At 45.7% G+C, this 12,510-nt stretch overlaps 1 protein-coding gene across 2 annotated transcripts in view; it reads right to left on the bottom strand.

Moving 5' to 3' along the window:
- DYRK4 (dual specificity tyrosine phosphorylation regulated kinase 4) overlaps positions 1-12,510 on the bottom strand; it is a 47,553-nt gene that overhangs the window by 14,946 nt on the left and 20,097 nt on the right. The window contains exons 6-10 of one of the 2 annotated variants that reach the window (XM_070493968.1): positions 6,975-7,086; positions 6,136-6,274; positions 4,237-4,400; positions 1,358-1,494; positions 901-1,041 (exon numbers count right to left, since the gene is read on the bottom strand). In XM_070493968.1, the coding sequence (XP_070350069.1) occupies positions 901-1,041; positions 1,358-1,494; positions 4,237-4,400; positions 6,136-6,274; positions 6,975-7,086 (693 nt within the window). Of the gene's footprint in view, positions 1-900; positions 1,042-1,357; positions 1,495-4,236; positions 4,401-6,135; positions 6,275-6,974; positions 7,089-12,510 lie in introns of both variants that reach the window. The other variant, XM_044755561.2, reaches the window with a different exon arrangement.

Below are 12,510 nucleotides of genomic sequence, written 5' to 3'. Positions count from 1 at the left end.
ACAGTGACAGCCTAACTGCACTAAGATTAATGGCCAGAAAGGCAGCCTGGGATGTCCATCTTGCTGCAAGAAAGATAATTCACCTCCACATATTGGAAAATTAACCACATTTTGCAATCATCAGAGATAGTGAGGAGGATGTTAACTTTCTGATTCAAATTTAGCCAGTTCTTAGAATTTCACCATCAGCGATGGTGTCATGAGAGCACCAAGCTACCAGCTCAGTGAAGCCAACAACACTGGGCTTCTGAGAGCTCATCCCTGATTATTTGCTTTTGCTAAATGCATTCTGGGTTTCTAGTTTTATTTAAATTGCATCAGATGGTCTTCTCAGACAGAAAATTTTATTTAATTGCATCAAATTAGCATGCTCTTTCAGCTCCAACGTTTAAACAGGTGATGCCAATCTATTTCAGTCAGGTTCTGCTCTCTTACCAAAAATACCTGTTCCTGTCCTTATTTGCTCAAAATCAAAGCCCTTTCTCTCTCTGAGCAGCCAGCTGCCTGTTCCCTTGGGTTCCAACCTCTGCATCATACAGTTGTAAAGCCAGCGAGTGGGACATGGTAGCAAAGGAAACCCATTTTCAACATATTTCAGTTTAGCTCTCAAGGGCAGAGGCCTTGGTTTTGTTATGTCAGCCAGTTCAGCACCCGGAACCTAGGCAGCACATCCTGTATGCCGGCAGAGGACAGGCGTGACTGACACATGGGTGAGGTGGGCAGCTCTTGGTCCCAGCCTCATTATTCTTGGGCTTTCTAGATAACTAGGTGGCTGTGTATCCATTCTAGTCATTAAACGTTCACATCCAGAAAAATCTAGTGTTCTGGCCTCCAGGATTCTCTCCTGTCACTTAAGCAACTTTCCCGAAGAAAATGAATTAAAAAGAAAAAGAAGCTGACCCCAGGAGTTCAAAGGTGATGCAGAGGTGATTGCGGAAGTAGAAAAAGTCCTTCATGTGTACCACATTGTAGGCGTTGTCTTTGTCCTTCCTTCGGAGAGCTTCCAAGATCTTCAGCTCCATCAGGGCCTGGTGGTGAAATCTGAAGTGATTGGAGAATGGCAAGGAAGACAGGAAATGAGGACAGAAGACAAGGGTGCCATGTCGTGCTGCAGCAGTTAGCCCATTTCCTCAGCCCCTCCCCATGACCCCAAGACTGTCTAGGGTGGCAGAAAGCACTAAACATTCCATACTCTTGCTTCCTCTTTGTTCTGTCATTGAATCAGACAGAGAGAGGGAAAGAGGAAAAAGAAGAAGAAGATCAGAGGAAGAGGCAGACTCAGGAAGGGGAGGCATTACGAAGGGGCCAGAGTCGTGTGGTCCCTCCTCTATAGTCTATGCCATCTGCTAAGCCACACCTCTTCTTGTTCCTGATGATTTTCAAGGCCACCAACTCATTATTTTTGTGATCCAAGCACTTGGCCACCTGTCCAAAGGACCCTTTCCCGATCATCTCCAGGACCTCGTAGCGGTAGGCAATGTGGTCATGCAGGACCTGCAGAAGCCAGGCCAGGAGTAAGGAGCAGAGCTATGGGCTCTGGAGCTTCCCTGACACTGGGGCCCCAGGATACCCATTCCCAGCTCACGGCTGACTCCTGGGGAGAACTTTCTGGACTGCACCAGGCACTTGCTCAACTCCCACCCTCATCTCATTACTACTACAATGGTTAGACTATTGCCTGAATCCCAGGCCACCCATGTGGTACCAGGGAAAATCCCACAGGCTCCATCTGTGTCACGCAGTGCAAGGAACATTGGATTATCTTTGGGAAACTTGAATTCTAGTGCCAGTCCTGCTACCACCTCTGGTTTTCTGCACATGTGGGAACCTATAAAGTAAGAGGTTGAACAAAGTGGCCTGAAGGTCCCTTCCAGTTTGTATATTTCATGATTCTTGAATGCAGCTGAGCAGCAGCTTTAGTTCAGAAGAAGTTTCATTTCTGACCCCTGATGTGTCTCCATCAATCAGAGAAGACTTTGTGTCCACTCTGCCTCTTCCTGGCCAGATCTGGTTCTCCTCTTGACTTAGCCAGATTTAATTCTATCTTGGAGTTAGCAGAACAGAACTTGGACCTTTCTCAACTAAGAAGGGAAATATCTTCCAAGAGCCAGAATCACCCACGTCCCTCGGTGTTTTGGAAACTAGGGAGCAGGTGCTTAGTCAAAGCAACAGGAAAATTTAAATTAATAAGACTTTATCTGGATGGCTTCAGATAAACCACTTACCCTCTCTGAGCTGCAGTGCCCTCATCTGCAACTGAAGGTTGTGGATAAGAAGATCTCTAAGGCCTTCCAGCTCTGAGAAATCTCTGAATCCTAGTGTTACACTCATGAATTTGGGAGAGGTAAAGGGGAGAATTTAAGTCCTCAGGATGTGTTCGTGATTGTGTGGTGGGGATCTGTTCATACAGGAGAAATCAAGATCATGACTATGAACATGTACAACTTCACTGATATGTGGAAGTAGATTACTTGCAAAGGTCTGTCATGAGAATATTTTCAGAAAGGGCAAGGGATAGGTTCTGCACATGTTGGTGTAAAGGTACATATGTGTGTCCCTAGCATTTATATATTTCTCCTGTAGGCCACCAGTTTGGTGGTATCATAATTATTCACTCACATGTCAACTTTGACATTGATGGTGTTTACTTGAGGCCAAGGACCAGGTTGTACTCATTTTTGATAGTTCCCTTTATATTTCCAGAGTCTAACAGATGCCCAAGCATACGACAGGTTCCCAATAAATAGGTATTCAATTAACATTTGCTGACAGAATAAATGGGAGAATACAGCTGTGGTGCTTGTTTGGCAATTTAGCCACGTGCATCGTATATGTGTGTGTCCACTGCAACGCAGTTAGGATGGAGATTCCAAACATACAGAAAGAACACACTATCCCTCTCCCCTCACCAAAAACATAGCTCACTAAGATCTGAGATTGAGCAACTGAGTTCTAGTGAATTAATTTAAAGGTAGCGCTGACATCCCTGGGGAATTCCCCAGAGACTCCAGGCCCAGGTTTCAGGGCTGGGTGAGGGTGAGGGGGGGCAGGGAGGGTGGAAGAAAGGGAGGGAGGAGTTGAGGATGTCTTGCCGAACTGGAGGTAAGATTTATACTGGAGATTCTTAACCAAGGACCCATTAATAATCCCCATCCTTGAAATTTTGTGTATGTGCAGGTTACCTTTTATGGGATGAGAATTTACAGCTTTTATCAGATTCCCAAAGAGATCCTTGGCCTAAAAAGGTTGAGAACCAGGGCTCTAGATAAAGGATGTGTGCCAGAAAGTCTAAATCCTTGCTTCTCAAAGTTTGGCCCAAGGACCAGCAACATGGACATCACCTGGAAGCTTTTTAGAAAGGCAAAATCTCAGGCCCACCCTAGACCTGCTGAACAGAATCTGCACTTTTAACAAGATCTCCAGGTGATTTGTGTGCATAGTAAAGCTCAAGAAACATAGCCCTAGATACTGTTAAGAAAATCTACCTCTTCTATGAAGCCACCAAAGGCCAATCTTGTTTCCTAAACCTAAGTTACGAGGAAATGTCCAAAGGAGGAAATTCCCAACAGCCCACAGCCGAGCGGACTAAGGACCACACATCTGATATCCTCAGAAGTAGGAACTGTTTCCTGAAGTGAAAGGGACACCTTCGACGCCCAGATTCCATGCTCAGGCTGGGAAGAGGCACCGTCCTGGGGAACCCTAGAGATACAGTCAGAAGAGCAGGAGTCGCTGGCATCCACCTTCGGAAAACCGAAGGAAGTCAAGCACTATGCCCCAGGGATTATAGTGGCAAAAGCTTGTTTTTCTGTGGGAGAGATAACGTTTATTATAAAATTTAAAAAGGTCCATTATGGACTTGTATGGAGGAGACAAAAAAGGGAATGTGGAGGAGACTGCACCTTATTCCATAGTGTGGCCTTTTCCAATGGGGCCGGCGCTGCACAGTAGGAGAGCCTGTGGGAGTTCACCCAGGATACAAAACTGTTACTCCAAATACTCTTGGAGAAAATCATTATTGTGTTATCAGAATGGTTTGTTTCTTAATTGCATGTTTTTCCATTTCTAAACGTGGTATTTTTTGGTTTAGCACCTACTAGAATCCTTCAGGATGCTTAGTCTCAGAAATAGCAGCAGCAAATGCTATCAAATACCCCAGACTTTTTTCCTTTCCAGAGTGTCTCTTGTCCCCAAGCCCCAAACCTCTGCAGTTCCCATGGGCTACTGCCCCATCACCTTCCTATAGGAGCCATGGTCATCATCAAAGCTTGTCTTGCTGAATCTCTCAGGAGCCATGTGGAGCTTCTCAGCTTCAAGCCCCAGGAACCACAGCTCTGTGTAGCCCAGGATTTCACTTTGCTCATAAGAAGATAGCTGGTTCTTAAAAAACTTTAGGGCCTCTGTATGGAAAACACTGTAGTCAGTGAGGTTGAGGCGACATGGGGATCTGCCCAGGGCTCAGATGATGGGATCCCTTCCCATTCATGAGCCAGTCGGTCCTTTCCTCAACTGGGTGGCTCACTAAGCACCACGCATCTTGAATCTCATAGGGTGGAAACGTAACAAGGATAGAAGTCAAGGGGTTGTGCTGATTTCAACAAATCAGGAGGAAAATGCAAAGGAAGGGAAAGGAGGAATTTAGGCCCCAAGGAGCTGTGAGTTGCAGCAGCATGGATAAAAACTCCAGGAGTAAACTTAGTGTCAACAATAGCAGGTAGCTAAGGCAGCAGCTGTCTGAGTTAACGTGGTATTGGGCTCCACAAACAGTCTATCCTGAGCGAGTCTGCAAACTGTAGTGTCTTCAGGGACCAGGAAGGTAACATAAATGTGACTCTAAAGGCCCAGGAGCTATTTTGACTCACTGAGTCAGTGAGTCTCCCGGACTACAAGGAAGGAAATTCTGCTCCCTCTCCTCTCCTCTCCTCTGGCCAGGTCACAGCAGGGCTCTGGTGTTTGGTGTGAGGATGGCGGGAGTGGGATTCATACTCTGAGATAAAGATAAACTAGACAGTGCTGAGAGGAGGGAAACGAGCATTGGGGGGTGGGAGGGGCACCACGTTATTGACAAACTGCTGAAGAGCTGGAAAAGGAACCATTGGGAGGAAAAAAGATTTACGGGGGACAAGATCTGTGTCTCTATATATGTGAAAGGCAGCCATGTGTAAGCTGAATAAGGCATGTTCTCTCCCCAGAAGACAGAACCAAGGCCTAAGAGAGCAGGGAGGATCAGCAGAGATTTCAGCTCTGTAAAGTCAGGACCAGCTCTGAACTGAAATGGCCTCCTCGTGGGTAGTTCCTGAGATTGTTTAACAAGAGGAAGGACAGTTCATTTCAAAGCTGTGCTAGAAAAGCTCCTGGCATCAGATAGTGTTGGCACCTAGTGGATTTTAGTTTTCTTCCTTTGAACTCTAACAGGTCATGAATCTCTGAACCTTGTGAGGAGTTGAGCTCCTGGCCAAAAATCTATGCGTGATCTTTCAGGTCTGACCTTAGGTGATTACAAAGGCGTAACCAGGCAGGCCTCACAGAGGAAGCTGCCCTCCCCACACCAGCCTCGGTGCACAGGCAGTGCACTGAAGTCTCTGAAGAGTCGCAGTCAAGGACTCAGGCTCCCCTGGCTGGCCACACTCTCATACATATCTGCATTCCTAACCCAGGAGCCTCCATTCAGAGGCCTTCCTCAGGTGCTTCTGCCAAGACCACCTTATTGGGGTGTGGGGGCGACTTCAAGACACTTTCCCCACTCTGACTCAGTGCACAGCACTTTTCTACTCCTAGCACTTCCCCCTCCTGTTTCTACCACCCTCCTCCATAAAACGACAGGAGCCTTGTTCAGGCTCCTGAGGCAGTGAGACAATCCCCTCCGAACGCACTGATACATCTGACGCAGGCCTGGTGGCAGTCCACGGGGGAAAATGGACCCATGGGGAGCCAGTGCTTTCTCGTATTTAGCCTCTTGCTTTACTATCACAGTAAGTGATGAAAGACTTGACTCTTACTTTCATTTTGGCTTGTTGCCCTCATGGACTACTCCAACACCTGGCAGCGTAGCTTTCTCCAGCTCAGCTCAGCTCCTGACCCCCTGACCATCTATAACCACCCCCCACCACCCCTGCTGCTGCCCCAAAGGCTTACCTGCCGCTGTCAGAGGCACCTTGTGCTTCTGGGGTGCTTTCTCCTCTGGCTTGGGATCTAGAGTTTTAATGCTCAGACAGAAAGGCATTTCTGAAGCCTTGAGCTCAGAGGCTGACATCTGATTGTGACTTTGACTCTCCTGTCCAGGGAAAGAGACTTGCAATAAAGGGTTGCTTAGGCTTCTCGTAGGTGCCGCAAACTATTTATCTGACCAAGAATGCCCAAATGCACCCAGACTCTTCTCTTTCCTCTCCAGGGAGAAAATGGTAATTATGAGTCAGTAGGTTTTCTCAATCCTTCTCTCAAAGGAGTACCTGTCTGACTCACATTATTCTCTGTGAGACTCATGTACGTTACAGTATGCAGTTGACAACCCCAGTGACATCTTACTGCTGGAAGAGATGAGAACAGTTTTTTACCACTGCTCTTGAGAAGGCCAATTCCTAATTTGTGCCAAAGGGCACAGATCCTTGAACTTACGTGTATATAATACCTCTTTAACTTGGCACTTTCTCACATTACCTCATTTTGTCCTTACACACACAAAAAGACAGGAGACATGGAAGGAAAACAAACATTTTGAATACTTCTACCATTTATATATCAGATACTTCACTTTGCCTTTTCTCAATGAATCCTCATGAATCCATCCCGTTTTGTAGAGAAAGTCAATGACTTATTTGCTCAAGTTTACATTCATTGAGAACAGGACTAGAACCCAACTCTCCAGCTAACACTGTGCTTTTCCCACCATGCTGGACCTTTCTAAACTTGATTCTGGACTGAAATCAGGTCTTTCACTTGCCTGCTCAGGGCCATGTGCACTGCCCTGTACTCACCTGATACAGCAGGGGTGGCTTTGGCGGGATTTTATTGCTGATTCTTGGGAAGTTAACCATGTTCTTCCCCTTGGCATCCTCAAAAGGGAGTGAAATAACGTTGGTGTTTGTACTCTACAGAAGGAGAATCTGGGTAAGTTTCAGCCTCAAGCAAGAAAATGTCTTCAGGGAGTCATTTCTCCCAGCTCCCTTCCCACAGCAAGGATGAGCCTGAACCAAATTAAACCTGTAATTTTGTGGTTATTATTTAGGATGAGACTAAAATAAAAAAAAAAGAGTGTGAGTACTATGAAGATATGGCCAAATCATGAAGGTGGCACTGAAATGACTGAAGTTTAGCAAAAACAGGCTAAACTTGAACCCAGAACCCAGGGGTTCTCCTTCTTCCAGCCCTCTCTTAGGGAATTGAATGATATTTGTCCAAAGCTGAGACACAGCTGGTACCAGACCCACCTCTATAAAACCTGGCATACTGGCCACATTGAAATAGGAACTGGATACAATACTTCAACTTAACACCACCCAGCATAGCTAAGCCCTCCACCAAGCTATAACAATGCAGACCATTTAGAATAGTCCATCTTGACCTCCTAGAATAGGGACATAGTCTGAGGAAGAGGGGATTGCGGAAGGCATGGGCCACAGCCTCAGACCAAACTAATTTGATTGGCTAACATGTACTATATGCAGGATTTGGCTGTTTATCGGATGGACAATGATGATATCTGAGCAAATACTGCAATGCCAGATCTTACTGAGTCCCAACTTCTCATCAGGTAAGTTTGTGGGGACTAAAACTTATAACCATCAACAATGACAAGTTGGCACTGAGAATAAGTTGGGGAGACTGAACAGATAAATGAAAAGTACATTAACAAAACACAACCCAGACTAAATACCAAGCAAAGAGCATGGACAACGAGTGTCAACAAAGAAGAAAGAGATCATTGTGAATGCCGTCCGCCCAGGAGGATGTGGGGAGGCTTTTTGGAAGGGGTGTGGCTTGGTCTGGGCTTTAACAGGGAGGAAGGGTAGAAACCATGCTCATTAGGTGAAACACTACTATCTGGGCATATCCAGGGGTCTTTACTGCTCATGCTGGTTAAACTGGAGCAGAGGGTACACTGGTGGAAGGCACTAAACGCTAAGCTAAGATACTTGGCCTTTATCTTATGGGCAATAGTGAACCACTGACAATTTGCAAGGCTGGGAGTTACATATGCAAAGCCGTATTTCAGGAAGACCTCTCCAGCAGCAATGTGGCATAAATGAATGCTTATAGATATGGACTCTGAAGTCAGACTCTGGTTTTGAATCCCAGCTGCACTACTCATTAATTGATTGACCTTGGGCAAGTTATTAACCTTCCCTCATGTAATATGGAGATAATAACAGTACCAACCTCATAGTGCTGTTGTGAGGATTAAATAAGTTCATAGGCATAAAGCACTTCAACCAGTGCGTTGTATATGCTAAAAGTAAGTATTTGCTAGAGCTCGTTTTCATCATTTGTAGAATGAACAGAGTGATCTTTACTCATTTCTCAGGAAACAGGAAAATCATGGACTCAGAATTGATGGATAATGAGTAAGATAGTGTGGAGCCTAAAATGATTAAAGGAGCTGAGGATGTTTAATCTCAGAGAAGATAAAACAAAACAAAACTCCTGAGAAGTTAACAATTCTGACACTGCCATACATATGTACTGGAATCAAACAACGGAATAAATGGATGGCAGATGATAGGAACCAGGTTTCTCACTGTTGGATAGACATGTACAGATAACCTAGGTCAACATCAACCTCACCACCATGTGATAATGGATTAGAGTTGGAGCTGTCAGTAAGAACTCCTGGTTAACTTAATATAGATATAGATGGCTACTTTCAGAACTATGTATAAATATGTGTATATTCGAGGGTTAGTGCATGCACATGCACACGCACATTTCTTTGTTTTGTCAGCTGATAGGTCCTAAAAGAAATAACACCCCAGTAGACAAAGCACGCCTAGCACTCAGATCTTGGCTTCTAATACCACTCTCCAATGAGAGGAACCAAGGCTCCTTGGAGAAATGAGTGATTCTAGGATTGGGGCAGAAAACGTCCAAGATCAGCCTACAGCATCTGGTAGTGACAGAAAGTAAGGAAGTGCTCAAAAAGAAAAAAAACCCCACAGTGATGAAAGTATGTCACAGGGGCACAGGAGGCAACTCAAAGAGCTCCCAATGGCCAAAGCTGAAACAATTTTAGCAACGAAGTAAAGTAGTATTGAATTATAACTCAAAGTATAACATAAATATCCATGAGTCCACACTGATGTAAATAAAAGGCTGGAAAAAGAAATAAGTAGAGGAGAAGAGACAAATCTCCCACGCAGAAGAATTCCTAATAAATGAAACAGATATTCTGGCTAGTGGAGGCAGGGCACCACTGCCCACTCCTCACGCGTGGGCTGTGCACAGTGACTGGTTTCCAAAGAGTCCAGCATGGAAGGGGAAAAGAGCAACTTCACTGCGAAGAAACCAGACACACACTGCCTCAGCCGGGCGACCCAGTCAACACTGACAGTCATACACCATGTTGATAGTACGCACTGTTGATCTGATTGAGGAAAATGGCACTTTATCTCAGTGGTCTTCCTCCCCACACCTAGAAACCCAATCTTATCATGAAAAAAACAGACAAATTCCAATAGACAAGCAACCTACAATATACCTGACCAGAATTCCTCAGAACTCTCAAGGTCACCAAAAACAAAGAAAGTCTGAGAAACTGTCACAGCCCCGAGGAGCCAAAGGAGACATGAGAGCTAAATGCAATGCAGTATCCTGGATGCGATCCTGGAACAGACAAAGGACATTAGGTAAAAATTAAGGAAATCCGCCTAAAGCAAGGAGTTTCATTAATAGTAATGTATCAACATCAGTTCATTAATTGTAACTAATGCAACATATACATGTAAGAAACTAATAATAGAGGAAACTGGTGTGGGGTGTGGAATGGTATATGGGAACTCTGTACTACCTGCTCAAGTTTTCTGTAAATCTAAAACTCTTCTAAAAAATTAAGTCTATTGATAAAACTCCTAGGAAGAGTGGCTGTCAGAAGGGCTGTTGCTTACGACACAGTATAAACTGGTTCTATGTGGTCCAAAGGACAGAATCAGGCCAAAGTGTGGAATTTATAGGGAGGTAGCTTTTGGCTCAATAAAAAGAAGGATTTTCTAAAGTTTAGAGCTTTCCGAGAATGACATGGGAGTCCTCATGAGGTAGTGAGCTCTCTAACCCCGGAAGCGCCAGAGTCCACCTAATGAGCTTCCGTGAGAAAAAGGGCATGGAACTGGGGGCCGAGCAAGATGTAACCTCCAAAGTCCCATATGTAAGATTCCTTCAAATGACCCCTGGGAGTGTGTCCTGAATGCAACCTTCATCCTCTTGTGGAACCAAGACTGAGAACCGTTGTATAGAACAGTGCTTCCCAGCCTTTGTCACATCGTGCTGCACATAAAAAATTACATTTGTATGACAACCAGAGGTAAAGAGAGGCAGTTCACAGCCAGATGCTACCAGCCCAGCGTTCCAGCAGCCCCAGGCTGGGCCAGACCACCGAGGGTGGAAGCCTCTACATCTCTGCATGGCCATACCCCGTGCATGGACACCAAGATGCTGCACAAGTTTATGAACTTGCTGGCTGTTTGTTGTCTCTAGTAGCTTCCTCAAGAGGCACACAATGCCCATAACAACTCTTCATTCTGCTCCAGCACCCCCAGGAGGCAAGAAGAAGAAGGTGTGATCTCCAGTATTCACTGTGGTGAAATGGAATCTTTCCTTGGACACTGAGTTTCATGACATTGATCTGTAGTCCCTTACTGACCTCTGAGCCAATATAACAGGAACCTCTTTAATCATCTTGAGCTCTGTGTCCAAATTTAGACTCCTCAGTGTAATAAAGATTTTTCTCATAGGAAGATTGGCGATTCCTCTGGAGAAGGAATCTTCTGGAGAAGGCCTCTGCAGGCACCAGGAGACAAGGCAGGGCATCAAGGAAGCCACCAGGGCCTTTCAGGACTCCTTTCTGTGTTCATTACAGCTCTCGGAGGCCTCCTCAACAGCCAGAACACAACTGTGAAGCTCCTTTATTTTCCAGACTTTTTGTATGAACAGACACTGCTTTTATGATTTAAAAATACCATTATTTAAAAACAAAAAATATTACAACAGAGAACTCTAAATGGCTCAGTGCAGTGTGAAGGGGAAAGACAGTAACCACTGCAGGGAGCACTCTTTGCTGGAGAGCCAGGAACAGAGTGAACCAGACTTGAGAAGAGGCCGTCAAGGGACCTGGACTCAGCCACAGGGCACGGACACCACACTACGTGGACCAGAAGAAGGGAGGGAGACCCCATGTTCACAAGTAGGTTCAGCTTGTTGAGATTCTTCCACGTCTAGGCCCACATTTGAATCTCAGGAATCCCCTGGGATCTTTGGCTATGCTTGTCGCTGGGTGATAGACCCAGAGGGTCCGGGCATGACACCAACATGTATGGTGACAAAGCCACTGATCAAAGGCCTCGAGTTTCAGGTTCTGACCCCGGGCCCTTCCGCTGGCTCTCTTGGGCCTCTGTCTTCTGAACTGGAGAACTGAAGGCTCTTGGGTTCTCACACTTCTTTTGTTTTCTCAGCAGAAAAAAAAAAAAAGAAAAAAAGAAAATTCCATCTCACTGCTTTGCAAAAGCCAATTCACTTTCTCAAACAGAAGCTGAGTTCAGCTTGAAAGCTGCTGCAAGGAAGGCGGGAAAACTGAAACCCAGCTGCCCCAACCCCCACCCACATCCCAGGCCTTCGTGCGAAACAGCTGCACAGGTGCCAGACTGTTCCAGTTATCGGTTCCTGTGACACGGCCTCAAGGATTCTTCCAGGAACACCTCCTTCTTGTTTCCCCAAGCCAGGAGGACACTGGCATCACAGCGCTGGACAGACCTTGGAGATGCATGCATTCTTAACACATTTACTGGGTACATCCACATGCCCGGCAGATCACACGACCCGATGGTTTTCGAAGTTGTCTGAAGACCTTTTAAAATACAGAATCTGGGACCTGACCCCAGACTCCCTGGTGATGGAGCCCTTAAACCTGTATTTTTAAAAGAGCTCCCCAAGTGAGTTCTGTGCAGCCAGATTTGGGAGCCACATTCAAACGCAATCCCCTCCTTTGGAATTAATCTCTGCCACCCCTGAATTTGGTTTCCCTTTACACCATTCTCCCATTACCCACTCCCCCTACCACTTCCTCCCCTCCAAACCCTTGTCGTTCACCTGGTGACTTCACCCACATTCAAGCCTCAGCCGAGGCACCTCTTTCTCCATGAAGCCCCTGTGACCGTTCCCTCTGGCATTTGTAACCCTCCTGCTACCCCACACTTTGTACTTGCTCCTATCACAGCACCTGCAAAGGGTTGTTGCGATCAGTTGTTTTACATCTGTCTCCTTCTGACGGACTATAAGACTCTTTAATAAAACACCTGGGTTTTATCT

Source organism: Equus asinus, chromosome 22 (genome assembly GCF_041296235.1).
Source record: "Equus asinus isolate D_3611 breed Donkey chromosome 22, EquAss-T2T_v2, whole genome shotgun sequence".
Taxonomy (NCBI): domain Eukaryota; kingdom Metazoa; phylum Chordata; class Mammalia; order Perissodactyla; family Equidae; genus Equus; species Equus asinus.
The sequence above is the reverse complement of the archived record's forward strand: the minus strand, read 5'-3'. Positions and strand labels throughout refer to the sequence as shown.